The sequence below is a fragment of the Macadamia integrifolia genome, chromosome 3 (assembly GCF_013358625.1).
Source record: "Macadamia integrifolia cultivar HAES 741 chromosome 3, SCU_Mint_v3, whole genome shotgun sequence".
NCBI lineage: Eukaryota > Viridiplantae > Streptophyta > Magnoliopsida > Proteales > Proteaceae > Macadamia > Macadamia integrifolia.
Genome location: NC_056559.1, coordinates 36,284,182 through 36,303,470, shown reverse-complemented (window position 1 = coordinate 36,303,470; position 19,289 = coordinate 36,284,182). Strand labels below are relative to the sequence as shown.

The window sequence follows — 19,289 nt, the reverse complement described above, 5'->3', positions numbered from 1 at the left end:
TGCTCCCTAATGCCCATCTTAACATAATAATAGATAACCGTAAACAAAGTAATTCCTCCTTCACTGTGTATTTGTTGGTCTAAAATACACTTCATTTTTACCAGCTCAGGTTCTTTCGTTTAACTTGTAAGACTTGATCGTAGATAAGGGAAGTGGAAAAAACACTTTGTCATCTCTCTCTCTCTCTCTCTCTCTCTCTCTCTCTCTCTCTCTCTCTCTCTCTCCTATCTGTCTCTTTTTATTAGTTGCGTCCTAAAGACTATTATGCTACGCCAACATTTGAACATATTCAAGAAAGCGAAAAGAATATCGGAAGCTGATAATCCATCACTGTCATGGTATAAATAAGAGTAAGTAGCATTGAAGGTTACATTGCCCTGAAGGGCAGGGCTCTATCTTTGTGGTTCCTAGTGTTAGTTTGCCTTTAGAATACCTCCAAGTTTTAGGTTTGTATCACATATGAGGACCCTTAACCTCTGTATATGACTACATGCATCCAATAAGGTGAATGAAGTAGTGGCCAACATTTCTTTATTAATATAATGTGGATTCAGCTTCATCATTCATTTATGAGTTCTGCCACTCTAAAATTGTGGAAGATCCAGCTGAGATCTTATGAGAGAAGAACAGAAGACACATTAAGAGCCCGTTTGACAACGTTTCAAGAAACGTGTTTCTGCCGTTTCTGTTTCCAAAAACAGCAGAAACGGAGCAAAAAGCGTTTGATAAAACTGCTTCGTTTCACTTATTTTTAGAAATAGAAATAGAAATTTTTACTTATTTATGGTTCAAGAAACGATCCAGGCGAAACAAGTTGTTGAACTTATTTTGCCATTTCTGGAAAAAACTTGTGGCAATTCTTTCACTGGTTACCATCGACTTCTAAAAACATGACTTATCAAACACCTTCAATTCCGTTTCTAGAAAAAAATTTATGTTTCTACCATTTCTTGAAACAGAAACGGCAGAAACGTTATCAAACGGGCCCTAATTTCATCAAACTTCGCCATCCAACTCTAGATTACGCTGGTATAATCCACTGTAGCTGCCATGCATGGAAGGGCAAGACAAACAATCCAGAATTCTTGACTTTTTTTTTTTTGACAAAACATCTTAAATACATCAACAATTCTAGATTTTTCATTTTTAAGGGGCATAACAAAACATCAAATATTGCATCTAAAATTCTAAAATTTATATGGGGAGGGGTTTGCTGCTAGGCTGCGTGGGTCTTGTGCCAGTACATTGCCAATTATGGGAATGCGCACATGGGTTCCCTAGGGAGGGGTGGGGTGGTCATTTTACTGTCCTGTGTGAGAGGCACAAGGGGACACTATGTTCCGCTACGCCAATGTGAGGACCAATGTGCCATCCAAGGGGAGGAACAATGTGGTCATTTTATTGCCCCATGTGGGAGTGCCTAGAAATGCTGCCGAGCATCATTCTTTTTCCCTTATTTCTTGATAAAAGGTTCTCTAAACCGCAAGGGGGATACTCTCTCTCTCTCTCTCTTGAAATGACCTCATTGCCCTTCTTTGTGAGAAACCGCTACATTACACCTCATTGGCGTACTCCCTCTATGTTGTTTATTTGATAACCATCTCCCTTATTTTTTTCAAGTGAAAGTTATTTGCCACCCAAGATGAGGAGAATCTCTTCAACCATGGTCGGTATGATTGAACTCATTAAATAGTGAGTCTCATCATTGACTTTCACCCATATTGGTGAAGATTCAAATTACCCTTCCTATATCAAACAAAATGCCGGAGATCTTGTGACGGGAGAGAATCTTATCTTTTATGAACTTAAGATGTTTTTTCACCTAATGACACTAGCAACCCAATCAAGATGCATATATCATGGATAAAAGGTGTTCTTGCCACACCCAAGGAATATTTTTTATGATACATAAAGTTAAGGATGTCGCTACGTTTAAGTTATTTAGTTCGGTTCAAGATACATCATCTAGAATTGAAACCAAATCTAAACCAAATAGTAGCATTTTTTCTAAATTAGAATCCAACTGGATGTCTTTAATTTTTATGTGACTTTTAATTGGATCAGTATTAAGTTTTGACCTGATTTGTATTTGGTTTTGACCCTATTTTAGTTAGGTGTTCGCACCTTAACCTTCCAAAAAATTCCCTTCTTTATTAATTTTCTCCCATAATCCACCAAACATTAAAAAGGAACCAAATTGATTCAGTTCGATTTCAAAAATAGATAATTTGATTCAGTTCTACTCAAGATGGGTTGTTCGATTTGAACCAATTTCAACCTTGAAAATAAAACCAAATCGAACCGAGAATAGGTTCTAATTTTAGAAACCAAATTAAACTGTCGATTTCGGTTCTATTCGTCAATATTTATACACTATTTTATTTTTTTCTGTACTCCGGTGGAATTCATACACAATTACACAACCAAAGTAGGACTTCAACATTAAATTACAAAAGTTACAATTTTCTCCCTAGCATAAAGTTACACCACCAGTGCCTTTCAAGGTGACAAAAATACCCTCCAGCTCCCAAAATGACCATATCACCCTCAATTTGCCTACTGATCTCCTAATGTACCTCCCCACAGACCCACAAAATGACATTTGTGCCTATTCAGCCTCATATGTTCTACTGATAGGGATAGGGATTTTGTTGTAATTTTGTAAGTCCAAGCTGCCCCTGCATCCCATCCCTTTGATACCGCTGCCACAAGAGCTGCTCTTCCATCAACAGCTTCTGCTTCTTCTCCAACTCCGACATCTGCACGTATGGTGGCGGTGCCACCGCTAGAGACGCAGCGAATGGATCTGCATTCAGTCCTGTGGGTGTCACACCATTGACCGGTGGTGCTGGCAATGCCAACATCGCTGGCTTACCAGTCATCACGACGCTACTTGCGCTTCCAGTGCCTCCATAGGCACTTTGTGCTGCTGTGGCCGCCGCATTGGAGGCAGATTGTTGATACATGCCGTCGAGCAACAACTTATCAAAACCACCTGCGAGAGATGTCGGCTGGTTCGATAGGTGGCTGGCCGATTGCACCAACGCCGTTTCCCAATCCCCGGATTCTTCCATGTTGAAAGCTTCCCATGCTGGAGTCTGGGACGAACATGGAGCAGCGCCACCATCGAACAACGCCAAAGCTAATTTATCTCCTTGCTGTTCGGTGGTCACCGTGTCGTCATGTAGATTCAACAGGTCGCCTTCTTGTTGGGTGGTGGGGATCGGATCTTCTTTGGTCTCTTCTTTCTCTTCATCGGCCTTGGCTTCTTCCTCCTGGAAGCCTTCCGGCGGTGGCAGAGCTTTGATGTTGGACATATCCTCTTCTTCTTCTTCAACGGTGGGCTCTTGTTCTTTGCTATCTTTCTCTTCGTGGACGATGAGGTTGTTTTGTGGGCTGGCTCTCTTCATCTGGGCAAGAGCTGACTTGTCTCGGATGAATTCATCCATGACCTCAAGCTTCTTTGGAGTGATTTTCTCAATTTCTGGGTACTCGGAGGACCTGCAAATCCCGACCTGCTTGCACCAGCAGTAGAATGAGTCGAGCTCCTCAAACTGTTTCCCAAGTCGAGCGAAGATCTCTTGAACTCGGACACAATCTGGAACTTGGAGTTCCATGAAGCGGTCGATCAAGATGCCCATGATTTCAGCTATGTCGAAGTATATCTGGAAGCTCTCTTTCACTACCGGATAAAGAGCCACCGTCACCACCCGGTTGTGTTTCGCCTCACCTATCAAGAATTACCAACGGTAAGAAATCAAATTAGGTTTCAATTCTAAACTAGGAAAAATTGATTATTGACACCCCTCGAGGGAAAAACACATAATGGTTTAGACTTTAGAGAGAGAGAGAGAGAAACCTGTTGGTCGACAAGCTAGAAATCGCTCCAAAATCTGTTGAAGATGTTGAGCCCTAGTAAAGATACGCTCAGTCTTCTGCTCCCGAACTGGGGTGGACTTCATCGGAGGCTGGCCAGAGTCTTCTTCATCATCCTCATATCCTATCCCATTCCGGCGACCTCGTCGACCATGCATCCGATACTCAAGTCTTTCATCAAGATAGAGAGAATATGTACGTACAAAAGCTGAGAAGTCCCATGAGTTGGTTGATCGAGAAGTATCTCTAAAATCAGACATGTTGAGAAGCCGAGTTCCACGCCTTGTAGCGAAGAAGATCTCTTGTTCATAAGCAGGATCACCTTCCAAGAGGAGTCTGTGAATCAAAATGAGTGTCTTGAGAGCGACGGTCCAGTTCTTAGTCTTGTTTAGTCTCCTTGATAATGTGTTCACACAGGCACTGATGTACATACGGGAATAAGAAGTTAAGCTCAGAATCTCCCTAATGTGTCTCTCGTCGGCTGGGTGTTCTTCGTGTCGAGTAGCCTTTACGATGGCGACCTCGAGGTCGGCGATGGAGGTGCTGCTGCCATTCACCTTGGCTAGGCCAATGCTTGTCTTGTCTTTCACGGCCCCGAGGGCCTGACGGATCTTGCTTGGGGCCATTTAGTGGCGAAAAGGGTAAAAGCGTCAACTCTGATATCATAACAACCAGAAATATATGTCTTATTTGTTAGGAAAATCAAACCAGACCATAGATTCACCCACCGGACCACACACTAGACAGCCCAAAACCAATTTCATAATGAGATTAAATAAAAGAAAAAACAGAATCAAAAAAGAAATAAAAGATTTTTTTTCTCCTTCCACCATATGCCATAGAAGGTTTCAAAATAAAACGCCTTCATTATTCCCGCCGGACTACCATCCAAAAGCAAAATATGGCACCTCTTCGGTTAAAATAACTTCTATTTTATTGATTTTTGAAAGAAAAAAAAAACTCGTAAAATGAAAAAAGTAAAAAAATTTCATGTCTGATATTTGATGGATCGACCTTCGGTAATCATTGACAATCCCTTCTTCTAATAATATATGTTTTGTTTCATTTCCATTCAATTCCTACTTTGGTTGCTTTTCCTTCTCTTTTGAAATTAGAAAAAACGAATTCATACGAAGATACAATAATTATTTTCATCTTACTTACCATGAGAAGAGAACAAATTTTTATTTTAGAAGCTAGAACAAATAAAGCGCTGTATAAGATTAAAGAGGAAAAGAAACACTATCTTTTCTTCCTTTTATTTATTTATTTTTTTTTGGGTGGGGTGTGGCGGTGATTTTTTTCAATGATCAGTCTCTCATTTTGCCCCCATTGAAGATACTAGCACCAAAATAAGAACCCAAAAAAAAAAAAAAAAAAAAAGGGGCAATGATAAAGAAATATAAAATAATTACTATGAATTTAGTATTGGATTAAGTTTTCCTTTGCCCTTGGTGGAGAGAGATGTTAGGCCATGACTGGATTCTAGATTTATCATGAACTCTCACCTTATATTGTATGATGTTGAAAATATCGATTTTGCCCTAATAATCCAACTCAAAGGGTGAAATCCCATGATTGAAGAGATTCTCCTTTCACCAATGATAAAGTGAAACTGAGTACTTAAAAACTTCTAGAAATATTTTCGTATTGAAACAGACAAAGCCTGTGGATAACCTGGTTTTGTACTAATACAACAAAGAAGAAATAGAAAATAAATAAAAAATAAAAGAGGGTACCCGGAGGTGGAAGGGATTGTCACCTGCTTTAGAAAGGAATAGGAAAGGTCAATCAATGGCCCGTGGAGGAGCAGCTTTTTTATATAATTTTTTTGTTTTTCGCTAAACAAAGAACAATTCGCAGCAGCTTCACATGAATAACAACTATCAACAGCATCCACAGAATCTGCTTTCATGCTTCGCCATTAAAAACTTTGATCAGAGAAGAAATGAAGAAAAGCTAGTGAATAATGAAAAGAAGAAAAAGAAAAAACACTAAAAGAAGAGAAGAAAGATAGCTACGGTGCAGATCTCTCTTCTCCTCCCACTCTCCCTCTCTCTCTCTTCTCACAAGTCTCAAATGTCGTTTTCTTCTCTTTTCCTCTCTTTGTTGAAACCCAGTATTCACATGACATTTCAACCAAGCCATACAATACCCTTCAATCTAGCATGAAAGCTCGGAAACTCAATGGATCCAGGATAGCCATGTGGCCTAAGGTTACTGGTTATTGAGTAAATGGGTATTTTAGATTTTAGAAATCACGGAGTTTCTCACTTCTGTCACCCATTGACCGGTTCTACAGTTTCTCATTTCTGGTTTAGTGAGGAAATGGGTATTTTAGGTTAGAGTTAAATTGTCTTTTTAAATCCAAATAAAAGCCTAAGAGTCATCTTCAGGAGTCAGGAGAACCTCTGGATGCCATTTACGAGCCCAGATCCTCTCCAGCCAGCTGTACCTTCCACACCAGTGGATGGTGTGAGATGGGGTTGGAGGGTACATCTTGCTGGAGAGGATCTAAATTGGCCATTGACAGAGGGTAAAGAGAAACAATCAACGGCATTTGGGCAAAGACATCTAAAACATGATAAGAAAGATTACAAGATTAATCAAAAATGGATTTCGGTTTACTAAATATTCATCCATTAAATTCTTTTGTTTAAATAAAGAGTCCTATAGATTTGTAAATTTTTCATTTCAACCCAGCGTTTAAGCACGATCATATGTACATTCATCATTATGTCTTGCAACAGATGGATGATGGGGTAGAAGTGTAATTACACATCCCAAACACAACCCCCCCCCCCCCAAAAAAAATCCAAGAAGTGAAGTCATGACCGCGTATGTGTATGTACACAGCATGTACAAAACCTTTTATTGTGATATTTTATATGAAAATTTTCTTTCATATAAAGCTTCCTACTTTTTAATGCCTTTTTTTTTTTTCGTCAAAACAATAGAAATACTATTTAATAGAAAATTTTGTTTCTCATTTTTATATGAAAACAAACAGAGTGAAATTCCTTCTTTCAGTCTTTCCCCTCCCCCCCTCCCCCTTCTCATTAAATATAATGTTTCACTGTCGAGTATGGCGATTTCAATATAGTGGATTTTTTCAAACCAATGTGTTTGGTATGATTCTTGAAATACATAAACGTCCTAAAATGCAATCACCTCAGCTTTATCCCAACTAAATGGAATCCATTACATGCATCACTAAGGGTATGAAAAATAATAGAAGTAGAAAGAAAGAGAAAACACCACACCACATAAACATCCCACCTAAAATAGTTTGGCAAAAAAGATTTTGCCTTCCAACACAAATCTATTTGAGAACATACTAGGGTCAAGAACTAAACTTTGCTACTTTCCTTTATACCTGTCCTAAAGTCATTTTAAGCCTATCTCTAACTCTTCTAGCTCATTCCATCTGGGATTTGATCATTATTCCTTACTAGGGCATCCACAAGTTTCAATTAGAACATGCAAACCACATGGATGCTTAGGTCATACAATACTCCAAAGGCACCTTTGCACTTCATCCATCCTATTTTAATCTTTTGAAAAAAATCACCTTCTATATCACACTTCTTGTTCATGATTAACCCTAGACATCTAAAACAATCATTTTATTGTATCTCTCACTCTTCAAGTCTCACCACTCCGTCATCTGGCCCAGTTTGACTAAAGTTACACATCATATAATCCATCTTCGTTCTACTTATCATAAAACCATTTGATTCCAATGTTGATCTCCCCATAACTCCAGCTTATCGTTAATCCTCGTTACTGTCTCATCCACCAAAACAAGATCAGCAAATAATATACGCCACAAAACCTCATCTTGGCTGTACATAACAAACACAACATAATAAAGCAAAAAGAATAGCTTGTAAGCACATAGATCTTAGATCAATCTATTTCATTAACCCGTCTTTGGTGGCCCATGAAGGATACACCACTCTAGAAATACACTATAATGTCAACCGCGCGGGCGCAACTTCAGCAATGTCACAACCTTTCCTAATTATATTCTGATAAGAAAATTTCAAAAAGCCAAAAAACCACATTGATTGTAATACAGAACTGGGATCTGAGCTCTTCCCATCTTAATTTGCTTATTGTAAAACTCGTACAACAGAAATTATATCAAGGGTTACCAAAGAAACTGATTAAATTTATCATTACAACAAGTAATAAAGTACTCAAAAAATGGGGTTTTACCAAAAAGATAAAACTCTTAATACAAATACTATACAATAATAATAATAAATAAATAAATAAAATAAAAACCGGAGGAGAACAAGAATCTTAAATGAAATTGTGGGTGGGGGTAAGAGGGGAACCGAAAGGATACACACATTTAACGCGCCCATAGGCGTGCTAACTTCATTTACTAGACAAGCTTAAATACAATTAAAGTATGCCAATCAGATTGTATTGAATCGGATACAGCAATTGAAAAGCAGGAAAGATGCATGTTCAATGCACACCTGCTAAACTTGGAACCTACTGCGAGGAGTAAAACCCAAATCAGACCTGAAACCACTCTTAATGAAAATAGAAATAAGAACCTGGTGCGGCCACATGTACCCACCAACTTCCTTGGATTCCGCAACTCATTGCACCCACAGCGCATGGAAGGAAACTCCCCCAGTTTTTCCAACAAAGCTTCATTAGTGCACCCACACCTAACATTCACATCAGCTTCTACAAGGATGGAGGAGCTACCATACGTCAATAAGAGACGACCACCCTTCAATCTCTTCCCTCCATTGGTAGGAGATGGATACTCTATGGCTGAAGCAGGACAAGCCGTAATAGATTCCAACAGAAAACGAAGTCCAAGATGGGCTGCATTTTGCCGTTCACCTGGGATGGAACATCAAACAATGATGTAGTGAAGGGGCACCTAAGGGAATTTTGTTTTTCCTAATAACAGATAACCTAGTTCAAAACCTGCTGCACCCTCTGCTGCTGCCTTCAGCGCAAACCAGAGGTCACAGAACCCAGTATCGCAGAGTCTACACGGGGACAAACTAAGAAATCAAGAGAAGCAATGCATGAAAAAAAATCTTAAAATTGCAGAACAGCAGCCACCACAACTATAAAATGCAAGACTGCATGATAGAATTAACTCAAGAAAGTTACATAATAATCATGTAGTTAGATCCAATGTCAAATTTTCACTCTGATACCATCTCAATTTTTTTCCCTTTGATTTTTTATGTAGACCCAAAAGTACAGCAAGAAACAGAATCACAATCTTGGCTTGTGGTATGATAGCATCGAGGATAGTGAAAGCTACCTCTTCCCAGGGTTTGCTGGAAATATTTTATTCCTCTCTCTTCTGCTTCTCTACCTGAGCAAGCAGTAAGGTTACATATGGCAGCGTTACTCACGTGACTTCCATCACCTTCAGAGCCTTTATCCTGGGTAAGGGTGCAACAATGTAAATCCAAGAATGTGTAGATAGAATAATAATAAAAGGCAAAAAAAAAAAAAAGTGGTGAGGAAGGTAGAGGAACAAATGAAAGTTACGAAATCACGTTGCAAGGGTATATGGTTTACCTTTGGAAATGTAGGCAATTGAGCTTCAACCTCAGATCCTTCAGGATATAGAGAGTGGGACATGCTTAATCCAGAAGCAGGTAGACCAGCACCACAGAAGCCTTCCAAATTATTGAGATCATTGTAGCAGGGATATGAATCAACTAATGTGATGCAACCATTGGTTTCAGCAGTGTAATCCATTGGGTAATCCAGATCATTCAACTCCAGGAAAGATGTATCATCTTCCTGAAGCTTCGGATCGAGAGTATATTCAGTTTCCATGGTACTATGGAAATGAAGTCCATTTGTCTTCAAATCTGATGGAGAACCAAGATCTTCCAAACCATTATAAATTGCAAAGCCCTCCAAAGGAGCTCTTTCATCAACATTAGATTGACCCAAGTTCTGCAGGAAAATTCAATAAAAAAAAAATTCTGATTAATTCAGCAAGCAAATTATTCTTTTAAAGTTCAGGGAACAACAGAGAACATATCTTCGTTTGCAACTCAAGGCTTCGGTTTAAGTTCTTTTGATAGAGATTAGTCTCTAAAATGTGGTTTGATGAAGGGCAACAAAATGAAAAAGACAAGAAAAAACAGTAGCTTTACAATAGAATATAGGTTTCCAGAGTCAAATTTAAAGAATCAGATGGACTAAAAGCACATAGCACTGAGACTCCACCCATATGATAGAAAGGATATTAATTAAAATTATTGAAAAACAACAACAGAACCAGGTGCGGCAAGAGCACTTTAATTCTAGTCATTGCAAAAATCAGTTAAAACACATGCACATTTCTCTGCAGTCATGTAATACTTGAAATTTAAGTAATGGCTACTGGGTATTGAATAAATCCGTCATGCACAAAAGATTTGTATCATAGTAAACTCATCACCATCAGTATAATAACAAGAGATGATAATACAGGCCTTGTCCAAAAATTGATCCTATTTTAATACCTATGGGTTATGGGTTATTAATTCCTTGGATTGTAATTGTAATGGGCTAAAACAAAAGACCAGAGGTCTAAAGGGTGTATAAAATTAGAATTTTAATTAAGTAGTTAGTATCAGTAGTGGGTTCCATTAGCTATTATTTAGGCAGTTATATAATCTTAAAATTGTATTAGATAGCTCTCATTACTTTTAAAAGTCTTATTTTAATGGTTAAGAAGTCCATACTAGGTAAAAGCCTAGATCCTTTTTTATTTAAAGAGCTGAACCCCCCCCCCCAAAAATCGATTATGTTGAGATAAGAGTTGCAAGTTGGGGGTTTGTCCCAGCCTTTTCAAGTTAGATTAGGTTGCTTTATTATTATTTTGTTTCATAAGTTGAGCAGGTTTCTATTTTCTAGTTATCTTGCCGTACAAGGTACTACTTACCTTATTTGGTGGAACTCTTTGGTTTATATAGAGAGGGAAAAGTGTCTCCGAGCCTACAACGTACTGTAGGCCCGGAAACATTTGAATTTTTTATTCATTTTATTTTAGAGAGTGAAAAAAATAAATAAAATATTCTGTGTCTACGTGTACAGTACGCTGTAGGCTCAGAGAACCCTTGCCCATAAATATAATACAATGGAGGGAGGAAGCCAACACATAATCAGCTGCTCCTCTCCTTGCAATCTCTTCTTGTCTTCTTCTCCCTTAATTCCTGTAATTTCTTTTTATCTTCTTCTATTCATAGATTCTGGTTTGATCTCTTTGATTTTGTAACATGGTATCAGAGCTGAAGAAGAAGAAGAAGATAAAATAAGGTGTCCTGCGTTTGATTATTGCTATTTAAAAAAAAAAAATCTGAAAAACGTTCCGCCTAATTTCCACCCGCATGTCTTTGTAATTCCACTGTACGACTGCCAAAGGAAGAGGACTATATTTAATGCCCCTGTTACAACGAAGTTCTATATCAATTATGAAGTTCGATCCTGAATCCAAGCACCAACCGCTGAATCGATTTGAGTTCTTGGAATTGAGAGTTTGGTTTGCTGATGTTGAATCGATTGAGAACCCTAAGTGGGTCTCCCATGTCAGTTGCAGTCTTCTTCCTCTTGCTTCTCGGTTGTTGGTTTTTTTCATCAGCCGAGAAGAAGAGAAACAAATCAAACAATATTTGCACCTGCTGAAGTTATTTTCTGGATTGATTTTGGTTGTCAGTTTTATGGAATGCAATAATATTTTGTTTGAAAATTGATTTGAGTTGGAGTCTCTGTTCTCTCTCCTTCCCCCACCCCCACCCAACCCCCCCCCCCCCCGCAACCCCTCTTTCCCCATATCCCTCTTCTAATCTCCCATGATATTTAGTTTTCTAGCACTGTTTGACTGCTGCACGTACCAGAAGAAAGGTTTTCTCTGCTGTCAGGATTTTCTCAGATACAGGTCAGCTTTATGTGATGTGCTGCTAATGGATAAACTACTTCTGCTTTTTTTCAGAACATAATATTCTTATTCTGTTTCGGTATTAGTACTTGAATAAAAAGAAAGAGAAACAACTCTCCAATAAATTCTTCTCCAGCAATAACTACTCCCTAATAACCCCCTTACAACATTTGTACATAGCACTTTTGACACTAAATAAATTAAAATGCAACAAGATATAGCAAGCTACACTTAATTTAGGTCATTTACCCATAAAGCAGCGACATGTAGCTATGTCCTTGTCAATAACATATCAGTTAGAATTGACACAAAACATTTATGCACCTAACTACAGGAACCTTGACTATTAAAAGAATGGTTAGTCACAAAAGTATCAAATACAACCTTTTGTATCCCCTACCATTAATGTTGCAAAATTATCTATACACAATTAGAGTAAAAAACACCTAAATCTGAACGAAGGCATTAATGAGTCCAACAGAAATATCAGATCAGAAAAAAAAAAATGTTCTTAAAACAAAATTGTGTAAGGTACAACTATAACAGGAATCCAATCAAAAGGTGTTATGCATAACACACAGCTAGATCAGCCACATGAAAATGCTTACCTGATTACAATCATTGCCATTGGAAACTGCAGCACCATCATCTCTGTCAAACACTGCTAAGATTGAAACAATGTCATTGTCCTCTCTCAAGGGAGGATGTTCTTCAGCCTGGGCAAGGGATGAGGAACCAGGGTCACCAACAGGGATACTTATGTCATCCTGGGCAAGCGATGAGAAACCAGGGTCAGCAACGGGGATGCTTATGTCATCATCCTCCCAATCCTCCTCTCTATATGGTGCCCCATATTGTTCACCATTTTTTGGGCCTGGGCCACTCTTTTCAAAGATTTTACAAATCACATATGTTGCCTGCAACATTAATGTCCCAGAAAAGTTAATTCAACATCGATTACAAATATCTATAAAAAAAATCAATTACAAATAGAAATAAGCAACAGCATGCAAAGACAGCTGCCCCCGTGATGAAATCCCAGGTTCCGACAAATTGGATCGCTATGGGCCCACAGGTGACAAATAACCCAAACTAAATCAGCTGTGGCAGTTTCATAATTATTCAGAACTATTTGGGAACTATTTTAAGTAAGGAAACAGGATTTAGGTCAGAATTGTAAATAATTTAAAAGGAAAGGACCCATCTGGTACTTAAGCTGGCATATGATCAAAGAATCCAGGAGCAAGCTTCCTGTATCTCTGAACAAGATTTTCGAATTCTACTTCTCCCTTAAAAGCATGATTCTAGGAAGTCATCAGAATTTAAAAATTGGAGAAACAAGAGCTCAGCCAAGCATACTGATGCAGAGCTGAAAGTGTACACACTTTGGAAGAAGGCCCACAAGTAGCTGTTTACAGCCCAAAACAGACCTTTTAAACAGCCCCGAGATAGCTCGGTTTAAGTCTGTTATTTCAGCATGGTTTGGGCCATGTGTGTTATGTTAAATCACTTAAGCCCATACCAGACACATTTAATTAACGTCATCACTCAAGCTGATGACTAATAATAAAATAAAAAAATCACTCAAGCCCACAAGGAGCCTGCGATTGTCAGCCTTGTTCTCTCTTATTCAACAACAACAACAAAGCTTAGCCTTATCCCAACTAAATGGGGTTGGCTACATGGATCCACAGGCATTTGGATAAAATGAGATAAAAAAATACGTGGATCCATGCAAAGGGTGGATTGGCTGGATATAATATGGCGCCGGCTGCTTACCTGCCTACCTGACGCACCATATACCTGTTCTCTCTTATTATATTTTATATTTTGTCTAGGATTCTGTGGGCCCAAGTGAATTGCTTAGAGGACGTGTATTTAGAGAGTTTCTATTTATGTAATAAGCTACTTATCTCATTAAAACTTGAGCTAAGTAGTATTTTTTATTCTATTTTCTTTCCCTATAAAGAGTTTCTAATTCCCATTTAGTTGGGATGAGGCTGAGTTATGGCTTTTACAAAAAAAAAAAAAAGAGGAAAGGGAGAAGGCTCCCACAATTTTAATGAATGCTTCTTTTTGCTCTAGGAGAGTGGTGAACTGTGGTGATTCAATCACATCCTAAGTGGTGAAGCCTCGGAGGGAAGGTGCCATGGTGGGCGATCCTAACTGCAGGCCATAGGCAATGATATCTATTGGTCATATCCTTTTTCTTCTTTCCTCCATTTTCTGTTGTGTTTTCTTCCTTGTCATACACTGTTCCAGCTAGCATTCCAGTAATATAATTCCTACTGTGGGCATCCCTAGGTGAGTTCTAACCACCTTCTTTGTTCTTATTTAATTTCCTAACACTGTTACAAGTTCCTTCATATTCTGTCAGTTGTTCCAGCACTGTTATGATGTCTGTTATCTTGTGTTGAACAGTAACCTAGTTTAAACTTTATCCAATAGATTCTAAATATACGTCCATTAGTTTGGGTTGATATTAAACTACGTTATCCCCACTCCATTCAACATAAATCTTATGTTCATCGGATTGGCTGGTTAGTGAGTTATATCAGCTTTCTCGACTTACAATTTTCTGTATTGTGACTTTTTAATTTCTGTCCTAGTCAGTTTCTCATCATACAACTGTTAACTTCTTTTAATATTTTAACCACTTAAGCACCCACATATGCTCTCTGGGACATCATATTTTCACATTCATCAGGTTCATCATTTTAGAATTTTATTTAGTTGAAGTTTCTGCTGTGTTTTGGATTACTGTGGTTCTGTTTTTGTAGGTTTGTTAATGTTGGTTTGTTTCAGCCTAACATACACCTAGTGATGAGCAGCTCTTTAACAAGGGTAAGCTTTTCTAGCCACATGGATAAGTATGTGGGCACAGGTTGGTCTCATCTGTCAAATCTCAGTGACAAATAAGAATAGGTAATTGTGAAAGTCAATCTGAAATTGAATAAAATTACAAGAATTGCATTCCACTATGATATCTTTCTACAGTTTTATTTAACTCTGAACTCATACAGTGCTTCCCCTAGGTTTATGATCATAGAACTAAAAGGAATGACAGAGGTAGCAGAATAAGTATAAAATCATAGCAATTAGCCTTGATTAAACTGCAGGAAAGAGCAATTCAAATTTCAGCCTTAGGAGCACTGTTTTTATAATTATAAGCTTTCCATCCATTTCCCCTAATCCTACTATTTTCTGACAATTTATAAGAATCCCCCCCCCCTCTTTTGGTTGATGAGATTCTATTAGAATTCCTTCTTTGGTTATGATTTTCTTTAGACAACTCCGAATTCTAGTTTGAAATTCATCATTATAAAAGAGTTTGTAACCTGTACTATTTCTTTTACAACCTAATTTCCCTACTAAATCTAAGGTTAGGGTTTTGGCTTCCACATTAAATATTTATAAAGAGCCCCACAACTACAATTCACCGACCTACCCACGAACCCACTCATTACCCCAAAAGTATGAAGAGAAGTTTATATTCTAAAGAGTAAAGGCCTTCAAAGATAGTACAAAAATAGCATAACTACCAATTACATAAGTGACACATACTAGATTTGCAATACCATCAAGACAGTTTGTAAGGTTAAAGTAACATTGGGAAAACTGTGTAATGTGTTGCAGAGCTCTAGTACAATCATTGTTGCTTTAGTAAGCTTCTGCCATATCTCAGGCATAAGCGTAGAAACTATGGATGATTTCAAGGATCGCAAACTTCAGTCCCCCTCCTACAAAAGGATATAACCCTTGAAAAGAAGCTGTTCTACAATATCCACCTTTGGCATATGGAAGCACACGTTAGCAGAATAACCTAACAAAACAATGTTCATCTGCCTAGCATTTGAAAATTTTGGCCACCCCACATATCAAAGAAACCACAGAAACTCATTCTACTTGACCATGTTGAATTTGAATTTCTAATAAATTAGACAGGACTTTCGATTGACTTCAAGTAAAAATAATTACAGTGTCAAACATAACAAATACATTCTCACAAACTTAGTTGCAAAGGCATTGCCTAGGCAGCCTTGGTCTCCTTGCGTCTGGACCCCCTTCCTCACATTGGGTCGCCTAGAAGCCATGACAACTATGCTCACAAATACAAGTTCACAAAATGCTAAAGTAGAGGTATACCCAAAAGTAATATGTCTATAAACATATACCACAGATAATTGACAAGCATGGAAACTCGGCCTTTACCTGAATGATACCCGCATCAACAAGATATTTATCTTCAAGCCTATACTCATACATTACCCAATTAGTTGAACGCCCTTGTGGTGCCCGGCCTTCATGAAAAACCAAAGTCTTTCGCATTCCCACTCTCTGTGAATTATGACAAATAGGTTTATCCCTTCCAGTAGTTTTCCAATACCCATGTTCGGTGGAACGATTTGCCCGTAGCCCATTTGAATATTTCCTATACTTTGGGCAAAAGAAATACCATTCAAGGTCTCTGCTCTTCAAGCATGATTTTTCTGCATAGAAAAAAAAAAAATGTGTTTACTAAGAAACAAGAACTATCCGGAATCAAATGTTTCAAACAAATTATGCTTATTTTAGAAATTTCATAATATTATCAACATGCCTAGAATGACCTATCACCTATCAGCTACTGTATTTCATTGTACGAAAATAAAATATCCAATAAGAAACAATAACAATCTAGAATCAGATGTCAAACAAGAAGTAATGCATAATTTAGCACTTTCATAATACTATAAAAGGCTTAAAAATGAACTAACAGTTACGTTCTTCAATAGGTGTGATTACTATTCTTTTACTCCTGATGGAGGATGCTTCCCTTGGTTATTTTCTCGACCTTGAAAAGGGGAAGGGAATGTCAGGGTCTACGACAAGTTTGTACCTATTGATTGGTGTTTCAGAGAATCTGTATCCCGTGCAACAATCTTCCATGTTGGTTAAGTTACAGCTGTGTCATTCTCGGATGTCTGCTTCCATTAATGTCTAGATTATTCTCATTTTCAATTTTTCGCAGGCTGTTCACTTTTTCTGGGTTTTTTGGTTCATGCCTTTCTGATTTTGGGATTACCACCAAAACGGGAGAAGATCACTACAGCCTGGTTATTTCATATTTCACTTTCAAAATTCATTTTTCTTCAATCAAACACAGTGAGCTGTAAGTTAATGTCATTAATTTAGAGGGAGAAAGCAACAAAGATGTTGCAGACAAATCATACTCGAGCAATAAGATCATCCAAAGGAGCAGCAAATCTACGTATAATTCCAATTTAAATGCCGTGTATTATGAGAAGCATATATAGAGAGCAGGGAACCTGTCATGTATTCTCACTTAAACTAGTTGAGAAAAATATGGGGAAAATTAAATAATTAAATCAATAAAAAAATACTAAATAAGCGGCATAAATAGGAATTACATAAATACCTGGAAGATCCCAAGGATCGAACTTGTATAGATCTATCACCTCAACAGCTTCAACATGGAGTCTCTTCCCCATGATCTTTCTCTTCAAGTAGTAAAGAATTAATTCAACTTCAGTAGGATGAAAACGAAAGCCCGGTGCAAGGAACATTCTCTCCATGATGAACACCCCAAGAGGGATATTATACTTATTTCAAAATTCTAGTGTACTGTTATCTTCAGAAAACTAAAAGAAAACCAAGTTATTTTCCACCTCTCCCGAGCAATAGCCTAAAACCCTTCAGCCTCAAAGCTCCAAGCAAAGTATCCTTTGAATAGTAAATAAAATTCCCAATATTCCCACACTTAATAAAATGTATGTCTTCAACCAAATGTTTGCACAGACCAATGTTAATCGTCAAGTCCAATGACGAAACAATACTCGCCGTGAACACCACAATCGACCACGATTCATAAAACTGAAATTGCACTGAATAAACCACGGATGATTGTTGTTGAGATCAACAGACATTTGATGTGCAATAGAAACCCTGTTTCAATATTATTAGCCTCAACAGGAAGAACATAGCCAGCAAGTCAAGAGACCAATGGGGAATCCAATAATCGCAAACAAACCCCTTAAAAGACCAAATTTAAACCGAAAATAAAACGAAAAGGGAAAAATATTAGTTCGAAAAGGACAGGTAAGATTCACATAAATCGATGGTTCCTGATTCAAGGACTACATGAATAAGACGAAGCTTTAAAAATCATAAAATCCACACATTCTTCTATGATCAAATAATCCACACTGACCGAGCCATGCCAAGCAACGAATCCAGAAGACAATGGGTCAATATCACGTTATTTTATTAGAACGCCTAATTAAGGAGTCAACAGGAAACCCTATAAATATTGAAATCTTTCTGCATACCTCTGAAAGAAGACAAATCAACAGTCGAAATGCAAAACCATCAAACTTGACAAATATGGACAGAAAAAAGGAGACGAAAACGAGAGAGAAGCCAAGAAGCAGTCAAGGACTGAACTATAGAACAAATAATGGCAGTAACTACAAAATAAACAAAAACGATAAGAGATAACGGAAACGACGGACTAATACAAGAGCTCGATAAAGCTAAGAACCAGTACGATTTCGAATGAAAGAATTATGAGAACAACAGATCCAGCAGACGAATCAATGAAGTAACAGAAAATCAATCAACACCACGATTTCATCATAAACCTTAATTACGATACCACGGAAACCCTAGAAATATCAAGATCCTCACGAAAACCTGCGAGACCAAGAAATAGACGAACAATCGAAAACGAAAACTGTCTTAAGTCTTACCTGGAGTCGATGATCAAGATGAACAAAGGCGAGGTAGAGTGTGAGAGAGCCGCGGCGGAGAGCCTAACCAGACTCAGAAAACAAAGATAAATCGCCAAAATCTTACTCAAGACTCCAGAGAGGGGAAAATGAGTGTTTATGTAAGAGCGCGCGCGCGAGCGAGCCAGTGTGAATTCCCCGCCTTAGTAAGGACGGAGGACTATGGATACTGGATAGAACCTTCTGTTAGAATCCTCAGCCTCTGATTGGTTCATTCTCCGCATAAATCCCTAATTATTAACTCTCTCTGATCATGTTTACTAAACACGTGTACAGTGTGCCCTATAAAAACATGGTATCCGGTTAATAGTTTTTTTGAGTTCTGATCACGGTTTACTTAACTCAGTTATAACACGTGTATCCTATCAAATTTTGGCATCCAGTTCGTACGAGTTAAAAACATTGTTAGGATCAGATATTGCACTCGTTGCAGGTTCTGTTGATACAGTGGACGTCATGTTTGTGGTTTATGGGTCAATTATTGTCATATGCATTCTTTTTCTTTTTTCTTTATCATTTTTCATTCCTCTCTAGCGTGTATGAGTAAAATCACCACGGACAATTCTATGAGAGGTAAATAACAAAAAAAATAGAGAATTAAGAACAGACGTTGTTTTAGCCTGCATTTGCGATATATACTTTAAATGCATTCCAATAAATCATACTAAACAATCTTCCATTCATAATCTTAAGTATTTGAA

At 37.9% G+C, this 19,289-nt stretch overlaps 2 protein-coding genes across 3 annotated transcripts; both read right to left on the bottom strand.

Moving 5' to 3' along the window:
• Window positions 1–2,261: 2,261 nt before the first annotated feature.
• On the bottom strand, window positions 2,262–5,927 carry LOC122073481 (putative clathrin assembly protein At4g02650). Its single transcript, XM_042638079.1, has 4 exons — window positions 5,639–5,927; window positions 3,860–4,532; window positions 2,516–3,730; window positions 2,262–2,481 (listed from the first exon to the last, which is right to left on the bottom strand). Exons 2-3 carry the CDS (start codon window positions 4,500–4,502, stop codon window positions 2,628–2,630), a joined length of 1,746 nt encoding a protein of 581 aa, XP_042494013.1. The 5' UTR covers window positions 4,503–4,532; window positions 5,639–5,927; the 3' UTR covers window positions 2,262–2,481; window positions 2,516–2,627.
• Window positions 5,928–8,227: 2,300 nt separating this feature from the next.
• Window positions 8,228–18,772, bottom strand: LOC122074462 (NAC domain-containing protein 82-like). Of its 2 annotated transcripts, XM_042639280.1 has the most exons (8): window positions 18,550–18,767; window positions 17,220–17,746; window positions 16,013–16,290; window positions 12,409–12,717; window positions 9,445–9,831; window positions 9,182–9,305; window positions 8,833–8,897; window positions 8,637–8,745 (listed from the first exon to the last, which is right to left on the bottom strand). In XM_042639280.1, exons 2-7 carry the CDS (start codon window positions 17,374–17,376, stop codon window positions 8,857–8,859), a joined length of 1,296 nt encoding a protein of 431 aa, XP_042495214.1. In that variant the 5' UTR covers window positions 17,377–17,746; window positions 18,550–18,767; the 3' UTR covers window positions 8,637–8,745; window positions 8,833–8,856. The 2 variants fall into 2 exon arrangements, with proteins under 2 accessions (XP_042495213.1, XP_042495214.1); XM_042639279.1 differs by lacking the exon at window positions 8,833–8,897 and having other exon boundaries at window positions 8,228–8,745; window positions 18,550–18,772.
• Window positions 18,773–19,289: the final 517 nt, after the last annotated feature.

Excerpts from the sequence above, each read along its gene's own strand:
- LOC122073481 (XM_042638079.1), bottom strand. The coding sequence starts at position 4,502 with ATGGCCCCAAGCAAGATCCGTCAGGCCCTCGGGGCCGTGAAAGACAAG. Across the intron at positions 3,731-3,859 it reads TCTAGCTTGTCGACCAACAG|GTGAGGCGAAACACAACCGG; the intron begins GTTTCTCTCTCT and ends AATTCTTGATAG.
- LOC122074462 (XM_042639279.1), bottom strand. The coding sequence starts at position 17,376 with ATGGAGAGAATGTTCCTTGCACCGGGCTTTCGTTTTCATCCTACTGAA. Across the intron at positions 16,291-17,219 it reads CGATCCTTGGGATCTTCCAG|AAAAATCATGCTTGAAGAGC; the intron begins GTATTTATGTAA and ends TTTTCTATGCAG. Across the intron at positions 9,832-12,408 it reads ATGGCAATGATTGTAATCAG|AACTTGGGTCAATCTAATGT; the intron begins GTAAGCATTTTC and ends ATTTTCCTGCAG.